The sequence below is a fragment of the Taudactylus pleione genome, unplaced genomic scaffold (assembly GCF_031769625.1).
Source record: "Taudactylus pleione unplaced genomic scaffold, aTauple2 ptg000095l, whole genome shotgun sequence".
In the NCBI taxonomy this organism is placed as follows: domain Eukaryota; kingdom Metazoa; phylum Chordata; class Amphibia; order Anura; family Myobatrachidae; genus Taudactylus; species Taudactylus pleione.
In genome coordinates, this window is record NW_028284497.1 from 1292628 (window position 1) to 1309032 (window position 16405).

Genomic DNA, 16405 nt, shown 5'->3' on the forward strand with positions numbered 1-16405 from the left:
ACACCAATACCTGTGCCCTCCCCCCCCCCTCCTCCCCTTGTTCTCCCATATGCTGCACTGTATCCTCTCCAACACTCCAACACATTCAATTATTACAGAAAAAAAAGGTATTCCCTCCAGCACACTGCAGCAATATCAGCAAAAAAAAACTTGAACCCTACATAATAATAGAAATTCAGAGGTATTAGTTGCATATATTTGCAAATATATGATTAAGCGCCGGGCCAGGGTCAAGGCTACTCTATACCGGTGTCCCTAACATTAAGGGGTGTACGTCCGAGGCGCAGGGCACCCCAACAGAATCCAGCCAAGGACCATCCCCAGGGCATCACACGAAAAAGGGAAAAAAGGTGATAGTGAAGTGTAAAGTATAGATGTGTAAAGATAATCAATAAGTGTTAATATAATAAGAAAGAATTAAAATTACATAAATAATAAACAAACAAATAGAAAGGTGATGAAAAAGTATCTATGTGAATTAAGTGGTGATGCCCAGAAAAAGGCCCAGCCAGAGCAACTCCAGGGGGCCACACGCCCAAACGTTCACCCCAAAATAACAGCTGAACTCACAAAAATCACAGTTTTCAAAAAAGATCACTCCAAGCATAGAAAAACATAATTTAATAAAATGATTTTAAGATGACTAAAACATGATTTTATCAAAAACTACTAGCTGGTACATTGATGTGCAGCTCTCCAGAAACATAGCCTGCGCCATTTTCCATATGATCGCTCTACTGTTCAGATCTTCTGGAAATTGGCACCCACATTTCTACGGTTCTGATTGGCAAGAAAGTATCATCTAAGGGTGCAGGGTGAGCAGTGTGGGCCACCTGGACCTAGGGTCCAGTGTGAACCACATACCCTTCATCCATTATGGATACACCCATGGTAACTGTGATTTACTGTGTATAAAGTTATTCAAACTCACAGCCCAACTTTGGAGACTAGATAGAGTGTTAACATTTTATTTGGATTAATGTGTTTCTCTAGAACAGACATATACAGTTAAATATAACAGCCTGCGTGTTGCAGGCACTGGGGGCTTTTCTGTGATTTAGCCTCTAGATTTAACGCAGCAATAATTTCAAAGGCGAAACCAGGCTATTAAATATACTCATTGAATTAATAGTTATAACTGATTATTTATAAATACAATCTCAATGGTCAACATCACATGTAGATTGCCTTGCTTCTTTGTTCTCAACCTTTTGACGCATGAGTTTTTTTAGACCCCCTTTTACCTCCTTATTCCTTAAACTGTATATAAGTGGATTCAACAGTGGGGTGACCACACTATAGAGGAGAGACAACATTTTGTCATTATCTGGAGTATCACTAGACTTAAATCGTACATAAGTGATAGCTCCTGTCCCAAAGAACAAGGTGATGGAGACAAAGTGTGAGGCACAGGTGGAGAAGACCTTTTTCCGCCCCGTATTGGTGCTGATGCGCAGTATGGCAGCAATAATGCGTCCGTAGGAATAAAGCACTAATGTAAAAGGTAATGGTAATACCAGGAAGCCAGTGACAGAGACGGCAATCTCATTAGAAGAAACGTCAGTGCAGGCCAACTTCAGCAATGGGGGTATGTCACAGAAGAAATGGTTGATGAGATTTGGACCACAATAGGGAAGGGAAAATATGGAAGCAGTCTGGCCAAGAGATATAAGGTTACCACAGACCCAAGAGACCATGGCCATTTTTAGGCAGGTAGGTTTACTCATAACTGAAAAGTATCTCAAGGGATTGCAGATGGCCACAAAGCGGTCATATGCCATGACAGCCAGGAGGAAACACTCGGTGACACCAAGAGTGAAGAAGCAATACATCTGGGCACAACAACCATAGAAAGAGATTGTCTTCTTGGCCACAAAGGTTTGCAGAAGTTTGGGGAGGGTGACTGTAATGTAGCACATTTCAAGAAAAGAGAGATTGCGGAGAAAATAATACATGGGGGTGTGAAGAAGGGAATCCAGCGTGGCCACAGTGATGAGTGTGAGGTTTCCCAGTAAAGTGAATATGTAGATAAAGAGAAAAAGGGGGAAGAGAAGTAGCTGAATCTTCACATTGAAGTTGGTGAATCCCAAAATGACGAACTCCTGGATATTTGACTGATTTGCTAAAGCCTTGTCATACAGGAATCTCATCTAGACACACAAAAGAGATAAATACAGATCTATTTGTGAATGTAGTTATTACATTCAGATACTATCAAACCATATACAAGTAAATAAATCCTGTGAACCTCATTCTTACAAGGGCCTCAATTAGATGTGCATGAGCCTGTGTATCAGCGAATATACACCAGCACACTTGTATTTTCATAGATTTACGTATCTTAATGTATGTGCAACAGAGAGTGCAAAGATCTGGCAGCCATCATCAACTTGTTACATACCCCGTTTATGGATGTGCAAAATATCCGCTTTCCAAAAAGTTCTATCTAATGATATTTTAACCCAAAATAGGGTGCATCACAAAGGGGAGTGGCTGAGTTGCATCTATGCATGCTCACCAGGGTCGGTTCCAGGCGTGCGGTCGCACAGGGGCGCCAGGGTCCGGCTGTAGAATATCCCGATCCTCCACCCACCTGCTGCTGTTATTATTTTATGCTAATTGGGAGGGCGCAGTGAGAGAAGGGGTGGAGGGGGAGCACGGGACGGTGCTGGGTGACGAGAGACACCTAGCATCGGCCCTGCTCCTAACTGTATTGTACTTGCACGTGGACATCCCTGACCTGTATCTCCCTGTGAAACTAAAAATATAGGTTCAAGTAGTGCAAATGCTCTTCAAACTTTATTATTGTATGTACAGATTATGTTATATGCACCAGATGTGTAACATAACAACCGTATAGAAACCAAAGCAAGTATTTTTCTATACAAGACGTACAGATAATTATTTATGCAAAATAAAATAAATCATTCATGTTACTGATTGATTCTGCATAGTTACATTCTTCATTCTATAGGGGCCTATCCATTAGCAGATCTTTTTCTAACGATGAAAGACAAAAGATGTATCCCTTGAAAATTCCTGGGGCTGCGGTGACAGATATTTGTCATGTACATGACCGATTTTTGCAAACGACGAACGATATTGCATGACATCATTCAAGGATTTTTTTTTTTTATGTTTCTATGAATTTTCATAAAAAATATTGTTCGTCGTTTACCGCTTATAAACTGCCACATATTTCTAATATCTGGCAGCAATAAGCGATAATGTTCGAGAGACGAAAGACACAATTTATCGGCCGCGGGAGTGCGCATCTGTCATCGTTCAGGGACTATCCATTAGCAGATAAATTGAACGACTGAACGATATATCGTTCAGTCGTTTAAGTTATCTGCTAATGGATAGGCTCCTTAAGTCTACCACTATTTTCTCCCCATGGCTAGCTAGCTCAGTGTTACATGCAATTATAACACATTATTTAAGGAAATCATTACACTTTATGACTTTAGTAGCTGCACTCAATTCGCCTCTGCCTTTAAAAAGGTTTTGTATGCCTTTACCCATTTAATACACACATTAATTAAGTAAGCACTGAATTTCATATCTCTCCCAATGTGCTATAAATAAAGAAAGGAAACAGGATGTACACATGATATTTTAACAGGTCGTATTCTAAATATAACAGCAAGAAAATATGGTTGCATAACTTATGAGCAGGCTTAAGGACACTGTGTACGATGAAATGTTGTCTGTACACCAAGCTGGACTCTCCACTCACTGATATGTTGTTAAACAAACACATAGAGGGAAGTGAGTTTAGGCATTTGCTAGGTAATTTATATATATTTATATTATATATACACAATTATAGTATATATTAAGGGATTGATCGGTTTGTCCTAACATGACCTTAGCATTTAATGGAAAATATATCATAACTACTGGATATAATATGACCAAAACAGATACTGGGAACTGAATACAACACATAGGGTCCAGTTTAATAACAGCTGCCTCAGTCATATTTGCCAGGAGCAGTAAGGGATAATCAGAGCCTTAACTAGACTTTTTGGTGCCAGCATTGGCGCCCCCCTCATTTTTCAAAGGGACATAATGCACCCAAAAAAGGGGAATGGCCTCATGGGGAAGGGCCAGGGAAGAGATAGGAGAGGCCAGGAGATGCTGGGGATGAAATAAGAGGAAGTTACATGTGAGAATGATAATAAATAGAAATTTGACAGGCCCAAACAGCGCCCCCTGACCTGTGGTGCCCTGTGCGATGGCAGCGGCCGCACGGATGTGATATGTATTACGGGCGGGCGCATGGCCGGCGGTTCAATTCCTGACAGCGGCTGGCCGACAAAGGAGGAAATCCCAATCGTCCTAAAAGTATTTACTAACCTAACCCCCCTAACCCTAACCTTCCTTAGGGGTGCCTAACCCTAACCTCCCCCCCTGCGCCTAACCCTAACCCCCACTCTAAGTGCCTAAACCTAACTCCCCCTTCCCCGCTGCCTAAACCTAAGTCCCCCGGGGGGGGTGCCCAACCCTAACCTCCCCCCGGGGGTGCCTAACCCTAACCCTCCCTCCCCCTAGCCTAGCCCTAACCATCCTGGGGGGTGCCTAACCCTAAGTCCCTCCTGGGAGCCCTAAACCTAACCCTCCCCCCCGCAGCTGTCCGCTGCGGACCCCGGCATCCGCTCGATCGGTACAAGCGTCTACATTTAGACGCCTGTCATTTGTCCCTAGTCGGGATAAAGCAGTCTGGAAGCCGGCGGTCCGCATTTAGACCGTCGGGTTCCAGACTACATCTCGGCCGCACTACCCTAGCTACGGCCCTGGGGATAATGCATGCACATTAAAGCTGAAAGCCCAGACTTGGATTTTCAGTTACAGTTGTTTAAAACATAATAAAAAAAAGTTACAAACATTGAAAATCAATAAAATAGTCACAAACTTATGAATGAAAAAACAGGTGAATAGAGTCCAATACGCTCTAAGGGGTCAATCCCATTAGGTGCGAATTGCGAGATGCGAGTTGCGATTTTCAGTTCGAATTCGCATAGCGAATTCATTTTGCAATCCAATTAGCAACTCGCACTGCTCAGTCAGACTGAATTCGCAACTTTCCACTTGCACCTCCCTGAGGGTAAGAGATGGAAAGGAAAATCTTTATTTTAAGGTTAAAATGTGGGGACACTGGGCCTGATTCAGAGCCGAATGCTCTGACCAGAGCACTTGCTCTGAATCAGGGCCCTCCTCCCTAAAAATGGAGCGGCCTCTTGGACGCTCGCATAGCTGTGGGTTACCACCCACAGCTATAGCGAGCATCCATGATGATGGTTGCGATGGTCAAGACCATCGTGACCATCGGGCTTGCGACGAGACCCTGCGTTAGGGTCTCGCTGCCGCAAGCCCTGGAGTGATTTTGGCTCTATCAGAGCCAAAATCACTCCCACTGACATCACTAGTGATGTCAGTGGGGCCGGCCCCAGACGGTAGGCGTTCCCATGGGAACGCCTCCGTCTGGGCAGCCACGCCCCCGGCACGCCCACCAAAGGGGGCGTGCTGTCACTCACCATTGATAGCATGCCCCCTTTGCTGCGAGACCCCGAGCGACGGATTCCTCATCGCTCACCGGGTCTTGCGCATGCGCACGACGGAGCTCCCTCCGTCGTGTGCATGCGCATTCGGGCACCATCGACCCACTTGCGAGCGTCCTTCGCTCGCGAGTGGGTCTGAATTATGCCCACTGGCCCTGATTCAGAGCCGGACGCTCTGACAGAGCACTCGCTCTGAATCAGGGCGTCTTTTTTTTTTTTTATGAAGCGGCCTCCTGGCCGCTCGCATTGCTGTGGGTTGCCACCCACAGCTAATGCGAGCTGCCAGGATGATGGTCGCGATGGTCAAGACCATCACGACCATCGGACTTGCGACGAGACCCTTGTGGTAGGGTCTTGTGGCCGCAAGCCCCAGAGAGCTTTCGGCTCAAACAGAGCCGAAAGCTCTCCCACTGACATCACTTGTGATGTCAGTGGGGCCGCCCCCAGACGGTAGGCGCTCTCATGGGAACGCCTCCATCTGGGCAGCCACCACCCCCCGGCCCGCCCACCAAAGGGGGCGTGCTGTCACTCAACATTGACAGTACGCCCCCTTTGGTGCGAGACCCGGAGCGACGGATTGCCCGTCACTATCCGGGTCTCGCGCATGCGCACGACGGAGCCGGCTCCGTCGTGCACATGCGCTCTGGGCCACCATCGAGCCGGTTGCGAGCGCTCAGCACTTGCGACCGGGTCTGAATGAGGCCCACTGTGCTGAACCCCTTGGACACACCCCCCTAATGATCAATTAGGCAATTCTCGCAAATCTCATTTGGCAGTCAATTCGCACCCCTCCGCTGTGAGTAGTGCGAATAGGTATTTGTAATTGGATTGGAGAATTCTCGGGAGTGCGCTTTGCAGCGATGTGTGCGATTTTAAAGAAACAAACTCGCTCCTTGCAATTCGCACCTAATTGGATCGAGCCCTAAAAATGAGCTACCCGCACTAAGGGGGTCATTCAGACCCGCTCGTGAGCGGCAGCACGCTCGCAAGTGGGTCGATGTTCCCCCACTGCGCATGCGCACGACGGAGGGAGCTCCGTCGTGCGCATGCGCGAGACCCGGCGAGCAACAGGCTCTCCATCGCTCCGGGTCTCGCACCAAAGGGGGCGTGCTGTCGATGTTGATTGACAGCACGCCCCCTTTGGTGGGCGTGCCGGGGGCATGCCTGCCAGACGGAGGCGTTCCCATGGGAACGCCTACCGTCTGAAGCCGGCCCCACTGACATCACTAGTGATGTCAGTGGGAGTGATTTTGGCTCTGATAGAGCCAAAATCACTCCAGGGCTTGCGGCAGCGAGACCCTACCGCAGGGTCTCCGTCTCAAGCCCGATGGTCGCGATGGTCAAGACCATCGCGACCATCATCATGGACGGTCGCTATAGCTGTGGGTGGTCACCCACAGCTATGCGAGCGTCCATGAGGACACTCCAAAAAAAGGTAGGAGGGCCCTGATTCAGAGCGAGCGCTCTGGTCAGAGCGTTCAGCTCTGAATCAGGCCCTAATTCCCCTCTGGAGTCTTCACCAATAACTCTCAATCAGATACAGTTCAAACAAAGCAGGTGAGTGACATTCATATAGGTGCTCATGTAAAAAAGTAAAATAACTAAAAAAATTTAAAAAATTAAAAATGTGTATTCAGTTCCTTCAATGTTACTTTTTCTTAGGAAGTATTACTGACTTTTGTTTGACAAACACAAGAATAAATCGATAAAAGTGCATACATAAAGTGACAAGTGACAAGAAGTCTCACACAGCACTGGATAAAGATGGTAAACCCGGCAATCCACCGCCTGAAGTGTTAATCTTTGTCTTAGTCCTGGGTAGGGGTCCACTGATTTCTCCTCTGCCAACATGTTTTGACCACCTTGTGGTCTTTTTCAAGGTAATGAAAAGACAGTTTTACACTATCATATCCCCTTTCTACTTTCTTTTCATGATGGGAGTAATACTTCCTAAGAAAGATTGACATTGAAGGAACTAGGGGCCTGATTCAGAGCCAGACGCTCTGACAAGAGCACTCGCTCTGAATCAGGGCCCTCCTGCCTAAAATTGGAGCGGCCTCCTGGCCGCTCGCATAGCTCGCATGCGAGCGGCCAAAAAGATGGTTGCGATGGTCAAGACCATCGCGACCATCGGGTTTGCGACGAGACCCTGTGGTAGGGTCTCGCTGCCGCAAGCCCAGGAGTGCTTTTGGCTTGGCCGTCGCTATTCGGGTCTCGTGTATGCACACGACGGAGCTCCCTTCGTTCCTGTGCATGCGCACTAGGGCACCATCGACCCGCTTGCGAGCGCTCAGCGCTCGCGAGCGGGTCTGGATCAGGCCCTAAATACACATTGTGTTGGGACACACAATATTGACTTACTACTGAGTACTATCACTGGAGTGCTTTCAAGAAAGATAATCGGAAGAATTTCGGATAAAGTAACACTATTGAACATATTTATTATTTTAAATATTTTAGTTATTATACTTTTTTACATGAGCACCTATATGAATGACACTCACCTGCTTTGTTTGAATAGTCACAAACTAATTGACACTGAAAAATGCTTTATTCAAATACATTGTAACTTCTTCCAGAGATAGTGATGACAAAACAAGTATCGTATGTTGAAGACCAACATACATCGTTCCAACAAACTGACAATTAATAAAAATACCCCTTAGAGAGAAAACATTGAACAATTAGATAACAGTGAAAATTAATATTTTAATTCGTATCTGTTATAAGAAGACTTTAGAATTGATAGCTACCAAAACCCAAGACAGAAATATCGTTTGTAGGCCTGCCCTATTACTCAAATTCACAAACTGGATTTTATTTTCAATTATATAAATACAATTATAAAATGTTAATACTTGCGTCATAACTGGCACTTGATTAAGCTTGATAAAGCAGAAGTTCTGGTGCGATCCTTAAAGAATGCTGATTTTTGTTAATGCAATCCAGCCTGTGATAAGGCCTTTCATACTTCATTCTGATAAGGAGTGCTATTCCATGTTCTTCTATATAGAAGCGTAGAAAAAGTCTAGCTGCACTGAGCATGTACTGCTAATATATACTAGAAAAAGTAAAGCCACAGAAACCAGCATCAAGCATGTTAAAATAATAAAATACACAGTGTGAGTGGATTAATAATACCCCTATTTAGCAAAATTCACAGAACTTACAATAAAATTATTGGCGCTTTTCGCAATCTGCTTTCCTCAAATTTAATTTAGACCTCATGCCCGGAAATACCATGCATTACAGAATTGTCCCAGCGAGGAGATAACTGCGACCAGTAGCGTCTTTGCACTGTGCAAGCATACATAACATTATCCTGAGGGAATGTGGTGAATATTCCGGCAAAGGGGATGCTGGTGCTTAGAATACTGGCTCCGGAATCCCGACACCTATCAGAATCCCACTGCCGGCATCCCAAAGGTAAATAGCGGCGCTAAGGGGGAGGGTTAAGGGTTAGGCCCAAGGAGAGTTGGATTCATTTTAGGGTGCGGGGAGGTGGTGGTTAGGTTTAGGCACGAGGGAGGGAGGGGTAGGAGAAGGATTAGGGTACCTACGGATAGGTGTCAGTATACTAACCCTGTTGGGATGCTGGCATAGGGATTTTGACAGCCGGGATCCAGAGCGCCGGCATCCCGTACCCAACCCATCCTGAGATGTAATTATGCTTTGAACAAAAGTTGAGAGAAGCAAAGTTTCTCTAATCTTTATAAATAACTTTCCTGCAAAGTACCCATGGTATTCTTCCATAATTACAACCTGTTGGCATTTAGCTTTAAGCACCAGCCAATACTATAATTGTGTTGTGTATAATATAATGTAGGAGCAGGTGCACCAGCCAATACTATAATGGTGTTGTGTATAATATAATGTAGGAGCATGTGCACCAGTTTTAGAACTTGTATTTAAGTCTTTATTTTATCTAGCAATACAATCTAGCAATACACTCACTGTCTCTACCTTCCAAGAGGGTTGTGCACCTCAGGTAAGTGGCACATACTCCCTGCACTGCAATCTGTGCACATGGCCACTTCCTCCGATAGCAAGGTGTGTGCCCTGTTCTCTCATTCACACAACCCTAGAATTTTCAGGAAGACGGTGAACAGCAGAAGTGGGGTGATCAGCACAGAACTGGATCTTTACCTCTCAACAATTCTGTTTTACATACACTGTTTGCCTCAAATGTGTTACACTATTAATGCTTTATACTATACCAAAAACTACAGGAGGATACTTGCACTCTCACTAATTTCATAGTTATCTGACCATCAAATTATGCATATGATATCTATTTTTTTGTCATGGTTTAACCTAATATGTGTTTCATCCTGAGATATGGATAGGTTAGAAACTTCCTGGTATACACTGTGGTATCCTATGTGTTAGTCTCTGCTGAGACAACTAAAAAACGTACATGTGCAATTTATGCATTCTGATATTGAACCAATGAATATTTAACCCAAGTCATAAGTTCACTGTAATATCTTATGTGACAGTGTCCAGTGAGACACCTATGGACTAACATGAACTAATTATGGCGAAGAGCCTATCATTTACATCTGAGGCAGTATTTTCAATCCAGTGTACAAATTCATGCTTTAATTACTACCCTAACAAATGACATTGGGCAATTTCTATTACTGAACTATGTAATGGTTTATATTTTAATATCTGCCAAAGCAGTTTTTGATTTAATATATACAATCTCGGTATTAAGTGATTTACCTTTGATATCCACATTGTGTATAAATAAATCAACAACAGTTAAACAATTTGCTATTTAAACCTGTTGCAGTGTTTTGACCTCATACTCTTGTACAAATTACTTCCTTGACTAATGATTTTGTAAATATAATAATACACCACCAGGTTAATTATGGCTACAATCAATTTAACTATACATGTGCAGGTATAAAGTAACAGTTTCTTACTTCATTGAGTTTTTAGAGAGAACCTCTGGTCCGAAGCAAGACAAATGGGTTCTTTATATTATCATATTGCTTCTCGTTGTATTTGAACAGAATATGCTTTTTACCCTGCAAACTGATGACTATGGGGGTTATTCAATTTGGATGCGAAAAGTCAGAATCGGCGATAAATTATCGTCATTTTCGCATGTTTCAATTATCCTCATATTCAATTTCAAAGACTTTTCACTGGTTCGAAAAAAATACCAGAGATAAGTTTTCACCATGTTTTACATGGCGAAAAAAAGTGCAGAATTGGGGTTTAGTGGTGCAGGCTTAAAAAAAATAGCCTGCACCCCTGGGAATAGCCCCTAAAAACGAAATGTCCCCCCCAAAAAAAGGGACACCCCAAAAAAATTAATTTTTGGGTTAAAAAAAAAAGAGGGAGAATAGTGTTTAAAAATAGGGAAATAGGTTCAGGGGTATTCTGTAAGTATGCGACAGGCTATTAGCGGCAGGTGCATTTTTGCAGAAATTTTTATAAATTAGTTTAGGGACTTAAAAATATGCTAGAACCCATTTTCATGTACCCCAAATTTGATGGGACCACTTTTACAAAACGAAAAAAAAAACCTAAGTGCTCTTCTGCATCACTTCTTCAATGTTAGGAAAAAAACACCTGCCTTGGCTATTTAAAAATGTAGAACACATTCTGCAGGGCTAAACGGGGGTACCCACAGTGATCCCCCATGTCTGGACATCATTAGGGGGGTCCCAGGATGAATTCCCAAAAATTCCCCTATTTTTCCCGATACTTACCTCTCCGCAGGCTCCTGTTTTCGCCGGCTCCAAATTGAACACGGGGTTACAGCAGGCACACCCCCGATACTTTATCCCCAGAAAAGCTCAGACTTTTCGCTCCCTAATTGAATACGGGCCTATATATCAATTACACTGGTGTATTGATGTAAACAAATTGACTGGCTATTGTTTCTGGTGTAACATGAGCAACATTATAAGTTTAAAATTCTAGAGTCTGAGAATTTCATTAGGATTCCACCTGTAAAGTAATGGTGCCTACACACTTACCGATCTGCACACGATCCGACGATGTGTTCGATTTCCCTTGAAACTCCTCCCCGGCAGCTCTGCACACGATTTGGTCCATCTTCAAACGATCCATCGTGCATCTGGGACTATTTCCCGTGCATTGTGTCCCAGATTGCCAGATCTGCCCTACAGCACGGCAGATCTGACGATGCGATGTGCGACCAGCGGGGACGTGCATGGCATCGTGATCATGTGTGGGGACTCATGATTTGGGCATATTTTACATGATCTGTTGTTCCGATGCGTCGGAATCGGGCAGATCGGGAAAATTTCGGTAAGTGTGTAGGCACCTTAACTCTATGATATTTGGACACTCTTGGAAGCAGTATTTAAGTTCAATATCACTGATGATACATATTAGCAGACCAATTGTTTGGCAATACTACTATTGAAAAGCCATTTAATTATTAAATGGACGTCATCTGTCTCTGATTTATTACATACAGAATATAGCTGAGAAGAAAGATTTTTATTATTGACAGCCTTACATTTAGTCAATATGTATGTCTATTTGTTTCCTATGCTCACCTCCATTATCCATTAAAAGTTATGTATTAATTATTTAACTACTCAATTAACCCATCTATTATAGATAGTTGGAGTTTCCACTTTTAAATGTGCCACCACATAGGGCTCAATCCTATTAGGTGCTATTTGGACATGCGAGTTTGTTTCATGAAACTCGCAGACATCGGACGAATGCGTGCACCTGAGATATGCAAGATCCAATTAGATATGGCAATTTGCGGTGGTCGCGATGAAAAATCAATGTGAGCTTGGAGCTGAATTGCAAATGACATTCTCAGTGAGAGTTCGCCGTGAGAACGGCTCGCAGGACCTAGCTCGCACGTAACAGGATTGAGTCTGCAAAGTCCTTTTTCACTCTTTCACAGAATTATACCGTAAATACTCAATTATGTATGAGAGGAACGGTCATTATAAATTTACAATTGTTTCAATTCAGTTATATGCAAAAAATGCTTATATAACACCCCTTTTTTCCAGAAATGCTTTCTTAGGGGGGAATTCAATTGAATGCGATGTTGAATAGCACCGGGAATGAGTGCCCGGGGCTATTCAATTGTCTGCATCACGCAGAGCACTTAAGTCGGGGAGGTGCAGTTTACCGCACCTAATGACGGCTTTAGTTGCGGTAAATGGCATTCTCTGACTTAAGTGCCAGGAGCGATGCTGTTAGTGCATACGGTAAGCCTGCAACTAGCATTGCGGCACTAGTTTAGAGGAGGATCCGAGCAGAAATTCTCTAGTTGTGGGTTTACAGCGCGGGCAATTGAATAGCTCCAGGTACTTATTCCCATTGCTATTCAACATCGCATTCAATTGGATTCCCCCCTTATAGTTTGTTAATGTATTTTTTTTCTATATGTATTGTATGAGACAATATGTAGTTTGTTAATGTATTTTTTTTCTATTTGTATTGTATAAGACAGAATCAGCAGGTGTTTTAGTAGTTAAAAAACAAAACTGGTTCTTACTGTTGCAGGTATAAAAGTATTTAATGAGATAAATGATAAAAGAAAAATCTTAAATACACTGGGATATTTTTTTTATATGGGAATTCCTGTCTATATTAGACTTAAAAACAATGCCTAGGACTAGACACAAACAGGCATAATCAACCCTCATTGATCTTTTGGAAAACCACTTTAGAATTTACTTTCAGTTGTATAACAGTGCAAAGTTTTTATCATATGGAATGGTATTTTCTCAATAGATTGTGAACGCTTTACACTCTTTGGGGTCAATCCTATTAGCCACGATGATCTCACGGTGCGAGTCATTGTGGCAAAAGCCGCATTTTACGCCAGCCCGGATTCGCTGAATTTTGCTCGCAGACCAATAGGGACAGTGAATTTGGGCTCGGAGCAGGCCGCAAAGGGTGCGACGTGCCGGTCCATTGCCGGCATCTTAACGCCGTTGCAACGGCAACTTGCAACCTTTGCGCATAATAGGATTGACCCCCTTTGTGTGTAGCCTTTAAATATTATACTAAATATTATTGGATACACCTGAATAATAATAATAATAATAATAGGAAGCTTAAAAAAACTTTCAAGAGACCCTGGAAAAGTAGTTTAGTTTAGGAAATGTATGACAAAAATAAATAAATTAATAAACCAACAAAGGTTGATATACTCACCCTTGTTTCATAATTATTATTGGTGTTGTTATTTTTATTATGATAGCACATGTATTATATGGCATCATTTATACGCACCTACCTTCCCCTTTAATGTCCTGTTAGCTGTCTTTATGGATGGGAGTATAAAGGCTCTTATTTATTTATTTATTAACAGTTTCTTATATAGCGCAGCATATTCCGTAACGCTTTACAATTGTAAACATTAATAGAACAAAACTGGGTAATAATAGACAGATATATAGGTAATATATAGGTAATGACGTCTGAAACAAATGGTAACATGCACTTTATTGTGGCCATTTTATTTTGCAAAATAATAATAAAATAAATGACTTACTACATATAAACAGCAAGAAACAGATTCCAAATAAAACAGTGAAATTAATAAATGGCTGCCGAATGATGTGTAAATGCATGAGTTATGTGACATTAGGTTATGACAAAATTCTGGAGCAGAGTAGATGTGATATATTTGACATTGCTTTGCTCTCTTCTGCTGGTGAACTCTAATAAACACACCTTTCTATAAATAACTAGCAGGCAGCAGCCACAATACAGAAAGTTCTGAAGTATGCTCAAAAATTATAGTACAATATTAAACAATAAACATGATCACACCTATAATACAGTGATCATATTATTTTACTCACTATTTGTAATTTTGAAAATGTCAAACTGGTCTTTAACGCCTGTAAAATATTATAATGTAACACATATCACATGTAAAATGTATTAATATAACAAATATCACATGTAAAATATTATAATGTAACACATGACATGTAAAATATAAAAACACTTTATGCTCCTGAAGTTCCTCTATTATTTTACTGTAAACCTGAGGACGACAGAAATGACTCACCTCTAGCACAGGTTGGGGTGGGGGTTATGTGCCACCCACAATGGGTGAACAAAGCGATTTCAGTTTAAAAAGAGTAAACGTCCCCCTCCATCTACTCCCCTGTTCCACTGGGAAGACTGATTTCCCATGACATCTCATTAAACTCTTTGCAACACTCATCTTCCTACTAAAACTTTCTGACTTGTTTTGAATTAACCATTAAGTATTTAGTTATTTGTGGATATACTGTAGGAGACAACTTTTAAAATGAATGTGTATAGACCCTGAAATAATGAGATGCATAGAACATACTGTATATGATGTGACTGTAACACTGGAATTGTGTTTTAGGGCAGGTATATTTGTTTGGTATACGTTTATGGACGCTTCTAGACTACTAAATCCCGGCGAGGGTTAAAAGACAGGCATCTAGATCTAGACGCCTGTCATTTTACCGATGCCGGGAGACCGGCGCCCGTCATCCAGATCGAAGGGATGCCGGGCGCGGACAGCCGCAAGGGGGGGATGGTTAGGTTTCGGGCTCCCGTGGGGGACTTTGGGTTAGGCACCCCCCTGTGAGGTTAGGGTTAGGCTAGGGGGAGGGAGGGTTAGGGTTAGGCACCCCGGGAGGAGATTAGGGTTAAGCACCCCCCCGGGGGACTTGGATTTAGGCAGCGGGGAAGGGAGGGTTAGGTTTAGGCACTTAGAGGGGGGATTAGGGTTAGGCACAGGGGGGAGGTTAGGATTAGGCACCACTATGGGAGGGTTGGGGTTAGGGGGTAAAATTAGGTTAGTTCATACTTACCTGGGGACTATCGGGATTTCCTACTCCGTCGGGCTGCCGCTGCTGGGATTTGAAATGCCGGCCATGCGGCTGGCGGTGAATCATACTGATTCCATTTGTTTAAACTGCTTGCTAAGAGCTTTTGGTAGAAGCCAATTAAGGGTTCCTAGGGTTATGGATGGACATGGAGGGTGGGCTCCATCCATTAGGCCCATTTCTGCTTTTTAGGGCCTCTAACCTAAGAGTAGGTTGATTAGTACTTGCTCCTGTGTGAGTATGTGATAAATCTGTCAGGCTGAACATCCAGTCTCTCACTGCCTGGGTAAAGGCACTGCAGAGTCTCAGTGAGAGAAATCCTGCTACTTAGTACAAGTGAGCTGTACTGGCTGAAATGTCCAATGTTTTTGTAGTTGATAGTCAGGAAAGATTTATATTGTTATTGTCAGACAGGCAAAGTGTATCTCTTGAAGTTTTATTTTATCTCTCAGCTTAGTAAAACTGCCTGAGGTCAGTTGTACCCAGAGCTTTGGACTTGTGTGATTTCTTGGCTGCTGTTCACTATTGTCTACCTCAGGAGATGGTACATGTCCTCCTAATCATGTTATAATGCTCACAGGTACTTGGTCTTTAAGCCTCAAGTAGTAGGGACTTATCATCTCTGGGTATTGTGGACTATTTCTGGTGGTTAGAACATGGCAGGAGGCATACCAAGTAGCTCACATGGTATAGAATTAGATCAAAAGTTTTTGTACTCTGAAGAAACCACATTCTGATTGCTGGAGAACACATCAATAGGTTATGTAGCAAGGCACAGGTATTCCAGGAACTAGTCCCATGAGTGGGTGGCACCTACGGTCTCCTCAAGTCTATCTTTATGTGCAAAAATCTTATCCATGGTAGTTGGCCAGGCAGCTAAGAAGATGACTACAATCTACTTCTGGTGAGAGAGAATTAATACTGGCAGTTTCAACATATGAGTTTCAACATATGAATTGTCTGTTGTTTGGGGCTATAGTCTGGAATTTATGCTCA

At 42.9% G+C, this 16405-nt stretch overlaps 1 protein-coding gene across 1 annotated transcript; it reads right to left on the reverse strand.

Annotated features, from left to right (window-relative positions):
- Positions 1-1160: 1160 nt before the first annotated feature.
- On the reverse strand, positions 1161-14641 carry LOC148526457 (olfactory receptor 10A7-like). The gene is made up of 2 exons (XM_088470124.1): positions 14611-14641; positions 1161-2150 (listed from the first exon to the last, which is right to left on the reverse strand). The coding sequence occupies exon 2, from the start codon at positions 2148-2150 to the stop codon at positions 1161-1163; it is 990 nt and encodes a 329-aa protein (XP_088326250.1). The 5' UTR covers positions 14611-14641.
- Positions 14642-16405: the final 1764 nt, after the last annotated feature.

What these genes read in the sequence shown, in the direction of transcription:
- LOC148526457 (XM_088470124.1), bottom strand. Translation starts at nt 2,150, where the DNA reads ATGAGATTCCTGTATGACAAGGCTTTAGCAAATCAGTCAAATATCCAG.